At 46.8% G+C, this 6,294-nt stretch overlaps 1 protein-coding gene across 1 annotated transcript in view; it reads left to right on the forward strand.

The window, feature by feature from the left end:
- SYT10 (synaptotagmin 10) overlaps nucleotides 1-6,294 on the forward strand; it is a 71,141-nt gene that overhangs the window by 19,536 nt on the left and 45,311 nt on the right. The window contains exon 2 of the mRNA XM_015429336.1: nucleotides 5,314-5,680. Coding sequence (XP_015284822.1) covers nucleotides 5,314-5,680 — 367 coding nt within the window. The remainder of the gene's footprint in view (nucleotides 1-5,313; nucleotides 5,681-6,294) is intronic.

The following is a 6,294-nucleotide window of genomic DNA, read 5'->3' on the forward strand; positions in this document are numbered from 1 at the left end:
CATATAAATCCATTGGGAAAGGTTATCAGGTGGTATGGCTGCAGCGTCACCAATATACAGAAGATACTCAGCTCTATTCTACTTTTCCACCTAATTCCAAGGATGCTGTTAATGTTCTGAACTGGTGCTTGGAGTCAGTAATGGGCTGGATGATGGTGAACAAGCTGAAAATTAATCCTGTTGAAACACAGGTTCTCTGGGTTAGTAGAGAAAGGGAGACCAGGGATGTAATGTCTCTCCTGTCTTGGATGGGGTTATACTCCCCTTGAAAAGCCAGGTTCACAGCTTGGGACTGCTGCTTGACACAGCAGTCACCTTAGAAAACCTGTGGCCCAGAGTACATTTGTCCAGCTCTGGCTGGTGCATCAACTACATCCATTCCTAGGTCAGTCGGATCTAGCCACACTGATCCATACCTTCATTACATCGAGACTGGACTTTTGCAATGCAGTCTACTGGGGGGGGGGGTACCCTTGGAGAGTATTTAGAAGCCACAGCTAGTGCAGAATGCTGTGGTTAGACCGCTTATCAAGGCCAGCTATCGGAACTCAGGAGCATATATCCTTGATGCTGCAGCAATTACACTGGCTACTGATCCACTCCCAATCCCAATTCAAAATATTGGTTTTGTACTATAAAGTTCTACATGGCTTGGGACTGGGATATCTGAAAGACGGTCTTCTCCCATATATTCCTGCCTAGGAAGTAAGATCACAGGGAGATGCCCTCCTGACCATCCCACCAATCAAAGACATTGATTTGGTGGGTGCGAGAGAGTGCTTTTTCTATGGCACCCCACAATTATGGAACACGCTCCCCTGTGAGGTGCGCTTGGCCCCCCTCATTGTCAATCTTCAGGAGGCAGTTGAAGACAGTTTTATTTAGGATTGCATTTTGAGTGCTGTAGCTTTTTATTATAGGCAGCCTCCTAATTGGATTTTTTAAATGGTGACTTTTATGGGTTTTATAATAGTTGTTTGTATTGCGTTTTTATAATGTGTTATTTCTATTGTAAGATGCCTTGAGTTCTGCAAGGGAGAAAGGTGGCTAATAAATGTTTTAAATATACCAATAAAATAAATTATGGCCCCGGTCACACGGAGCATTAGCCACGCTAGAGAGACGGAAGATAGGCGGATTTTCCGGGCGCGATCTCACTGCCACATCTGGGAAGCGTAGAGCTCCCGTGGCTCAACCGAGGCTTCCCGCGGAAGATGCATGGCAAAAAACTAGTACCGCGGGGCAAGGGCGGGCGTCTGATCGCATTTCCGCCCATGCCCCATTGCGAAAAGGTCCCCCCCCCCGAGTTCTCCAGGGATGCGCACAAGCACCCAACGGGGCATGCGCATACTTCAGGTTAAAAAAACAAAACACAACCCCGTTTGCCGTGCCATGCCGCTTCTTTGGTGCGTCGTGTGATTGGCACCTCCCCCCTAACCACGGGACCTCGCCGGGACCGCGAGGGGACGCCTGATCGTGCAGTCACACGTTATTTCACTGCAGGGCAAACAAGCCCCCCCCCCCCCCCCCCCGCGATATCTGGCCCGTGTGACCGGGGCCAAAGTTGACATTTCCAAACTCAATGCAGAAAGAATCAGAAATCTCAGTTTTGGTACTGTTTTACAGAAAGATCTAGATTATTGCAGTGTCTATATTGCTGTTAGTAACTGACAGTCAGAAATGCGGAAATAGCATCCTGCTGTCTTTGTTACATTAATCTCTGCATGATACCGATCTTTATAAAGACCATTGTAATATTGCAACATTCCCAAGGCAGCATGGTATAGCCCGATCTTGTCAGATCTTGAAAGCTAAGCAGGGTCAGCACTTGGATGAGAGACCACCAAGGAAGACTCTGCAGAGGAAGGCAATGACAAGCCATGTCACTTGCCTTGAAAGCTCCTTGTTAGGGCTGCCATAAGTCAACTACTACTTGACAGTATTTACTTATGTCATTTTGCGACATACTGGGTGCGTTCATACGGGGCGTTTCAGCCGGCATAAACTGTACCAGTTGGAACCGTTGCAGTTTATGCTGGTTGAAACGTGATCACACTCACCTCCAGCACATCGCAATATGCCCGTCCACACCTCAGGCACTCAGGAGAGCACATCGGCATTTTTTATTTTATTTTTACAGAGTTTGCACATGCGCATAGGCAGGCTTCCTTCTAATGAAGCCGATCGGCTGCCGCTGGGCTCTGGGCGCATGCGCTGTTGTTTTATTGTTTTTTTGACAGCAAATGGAGCCGGGAAGGAGGGAGGGGGTGAAGAGCACGGGCAAACGAGGCCGGGCAGGGAGCCCGGACAGGCAGTCTTCCGGGGAGGAGCTGCCGGCTCCTGCAGGGGAGGCAGCGGAGATCTTTGCACTTGCGTCGCCCCCTCCCACCTCTCCTCCCTCTTTTTTTTTTTTTTTGCATGCGTGAGTCAGGCCCGCCGCCGGCTGCCCATTGACGAACTCCCCTCCCTCGCCACTGCCCTGGAGGAGGAGAGTTAGTCCACGGCAGCCGAGGAGGAGGAGGAAGGAGGGAGGAGGAGGGCACGGCAGGATCATGAAAAACACTCTGCAGCCGCAGCCAGAGCAAAAGCGGCTGCAGCAGCAGCAACAGCAGCGGTGGGCAGGGGAAGAGGAGAGGCGGCTTTGCAGAAGCACATAACAACCTTTTAATTTCTTTATTAACAACGGGGCGAAGCTTCGCCCAAGCGCATATCGCCAACCTAGATAAAATGGCGGGCAAAAAGCGGAAGCCTCAGGCTTCCAAACGGAAGTGCCTGTACAACGTTGGAGAGCGTTCAGACGGAGGGGTACAGCGATTACAACCGTTATACTGAGGATACCACCACTTGGGGACCTAGTGGCAGAGTACAACGGTGTAAAGCTGTTTACAACGGTTAGGGACGGGAGGCAGATGTTCGCTGTGTGAACGCCGGTAAGTACACCGGTTGGAACCGTCACCTATTCCGTTGTAAATCCCCCGTCTGAACGCACCCACTGAGTTAGGGTGGTATTTCCAGATCACACTAAGGACAAATGCTGATACAACTGGTTTTGTGTTTCCAACTTGAAATGATAGAACCAATCACGAATTGCCCATGCATGAGGAGCAAAGATTTACAGCAATGGTCCAAAGTGGATTCTTGGCTATATTCCACATTAAATTACCAAAAAGTACATTTTAAGAGAAAGTTAAGACTACCTGTGTATACATAATAGCTAGAGATATGGGTGTTCTTGAAATGTTTGGTGTACTGGTTAAGAGCAGCAGACTCTAATCTGGAGATTCCCCAGTCCTCCACATGCGGCCAGTTGGGTGAACTTGGGTCAGTCACAGTTCTCTCAGAGCTGTTCTCTCAAGGGCAGTTCTCTCAAGGCTCTCTCAGCCCCACCTATCTCACAGGGTGTCTGTTGTGGGGAGAGAAAGGGGATTGTAAGCCACTCTGAGACTCTGAGTGAAGGGCAAGGTAGAAATCCAACTCTTCTTCTTCTAGAAAAGTGGGGACACTTTCTAAATTGTACCCTTGAACTTGGCTTTATCTTCTCACTGTGCAAGCTCAGAGTATAATCCACTAGCAAGCTATCCTATGTCTGGCACTGGTCCCACTGGTAGACCTCCTGATGGCACCTGATATTTTTGGCCACTGTGTGACAGAGTGTTGGACTGGATGGGCCATTGGCCTGATCCAACATTGGCTTTTCTTATGTTCTTATGGCAGAAGGAATGGAGGAGAAGCAAAAGCTTTTTCTGTCAGCTTGTCTGGAATCAGCTGTCAGTTGGCTTTCTCCCTTCTCTGAGCACAAATCTTTCAAGACCAGACCACCTAGCAGCCCAGTGATTCTCCATGTGGTGCTCATGGACAGCATGTCTCCCAGCAATAGGTTTCTTGGTTTCTGTTGAACTTACTTTACAAAGCATATCTTCCATAAAAGCAAAGAGCCAGTCCTCACTTTCCTCCACCTCTTTTGGAACACCAAGTGCTTCAGAAGAACAGAGAAGGCATCACCTTTGTGTTTCCAAGGAGCACCCATTCAGAAATATCTGCCTCAGTTATAGGATAAGGTGTATCTTGTAACATGGTTGAGTTCAGCATCCCATGGTAGCCATTTTGTGGTGGTACCCCCTACCCATTCTCACAATTCAAATGTGCCCAGACACTCAACAAGCTTGGGGAGCCTTTCTACAGTAGAGAGAAAGAGAGGGAGGACTTTGCAGTTGTCTACTCAACAAAGACCTCCCTTTATCATAAAACTTTCTAATGGCCAATGGAAATAATTACATTTTTATACTCACCGAGCTCACCTTGGGGTGTTCTTTGGAGAAAAAAAGACAGAACATAGATATTCAAAATTCATAATTCAAGACATTATTACAGATGGGTGCAAAGCTAGAATATGAAGCCCAGAGTAGAACAATATTAATGTCAAATACCATTTGAAGCAGCCCAGGGAAAGGATATGAAAAATGTGAAAGTGATTTTTTTTAACCAGCCCAGTTCAACATGAATATCATTGAGGCGTAAGAGGAGATCCAAAATTCCAGTTGTGGTAGTGCATATAGATATACAAGTTAAATTGCATTAATCACATGAAAAATATACACGACTCAATCCGGCCTTGGAGATGTGACCATGAGGATTTAATTTATTTAATGTGTTTAATCATGTATATCCCAATTTGCAGCCTCTTCATGCCCTGTTATGTGGCCTAGAGATATGATTTCTTTCAAAAATATTTTTTTTGTTGTGCATTTATAACATCAAGTACTGTGCAACCTTCTAAATAAAAACCACCATGGTTAGGGGGAAAGGCTGCATTTTACTGAGTCATATGATCAATGGATGGTTCTAACCCAGTGTGGTCTACTTTGTGGTCTACTTTGACCACCAGCTTCTCTCCAGGGTCTTTCCCAGGTTCTGCTCCCTACTGTCCTTTAACTGGAGATGCCATGGATTAAATCTGGGGCATTCCCCATGCAAGCATTTGCTTTACCACTATCATCGTCTCATGAATAGTGTTGAGTTTATTTCTTATTACAGTAACATACCAGAATCAAAACAGCTCAAACAATAATCACATGTGCCTTTAAATCGCTATTCTACTAAAATGGGTCTCCAGAAAAGTTGCATCTATACACACCTACACAGAATTATGTCCCACTGAATTAAATGGAACTGATTTTTCAGTAAACATGCCTAGGGACAGAACCGTAAAGTGATTAATTTACCGATTACCCCCAATTGCAGTTTGGATTAATGCACCAATTAAACCAATTAACGCTGTCTTGACAATCCCTTTTGCCTTCTTGTTATTTGCAGACATCTCCGTCAGCCTGCTTGCAGTTGTTGTCAGCTTCTGTGGGCTCGCCTTGCTGCTAGTCTCTCTGTTCGTCTTCTGGAAGCTGTGTTGGCCATGCTGGAGGAGCAAGCCAATGAGTTCGAACCCCACAAGCATCCCTCAAAGCACCTCCAGTGCTCCCACTGAGGTTTTGGAAACGAACGAGAAAGAGAAAAAGGAAATGATTAAAGAAAGTGAAAAGCCCCCGACCAAGACGGTGGAGGCGGCAATGAAAATTAGCCACACATCACCAGATATCCCAGCTGAAGTCCAGAACGCATTGAAAGAGCATCTAATAAAACATGCCCGTATGCAAAGGCAGATCACAGAGCCTACATCCTCGTCAAGGTAAGTGGGAACATCAGCCCAAGGCCGATCATTTAGATGAGATTTTTTTTTTAAAAAAAAAATGAAAATGGATGAGCGGCATATACAGATTCTTGGCATATCAAGCGAGAGAATTAAGGGTCTGGTCACACGGACGTTTAGTGCGGGATTCACTGCTGATCCCTCCCGCATTAAAGTTTCCTGTCTACATAGGCAAACCCGCCTCCCGCACAGAAGCCGGCAGAGTCCCGCGGTTTCCGCTCTTTTATCCGCGTTTTTTTGATACCTGTTGGAACAGGTGTTTTCTGATATTTAGCGCTTTGTATCTGCGGTTTAGGTATCTGGACAGCAATCCGCCGTGACCGCGCAACCCTCCCCCCTGGTTGTTGTTTTTTGTGTGTGTGTGTTTCCGGTTTTAGTTATGCGCTTGTGCAAACAGGCGCTAGCTTTTATTTTGGTCTTTTTAAAACGAAACACGCTAACAAAGGAGTAAGCCCCACTGAGCTGACTGCATTCCACTGCACTCCGTCGGCTGCTTCGCAAGCAAGCGGCTCTCATCTCACCCCCTCCTCCTCCCCCCCCCATTCATTTTGCTGCTGATATCTGACACACAAGCTGCCAGGCAGCAGCAGCAG

This window comes from Gekko japonicus, unplaced genomic scaffold (genome assembly GCF_001447785.1).
Source record: "Gekko japonicus isolate JY-2015 unplaced genomic scaffold, Gekko_japonicus_V1.1 scaffold804, whole genome shotgun sequence".
Lineage (NCBI taxonomy): Eukaryota > Metazoa > Chordata > Lepidosauria > Squamata > Gekkonidae > Gekko > Gekko japonicus.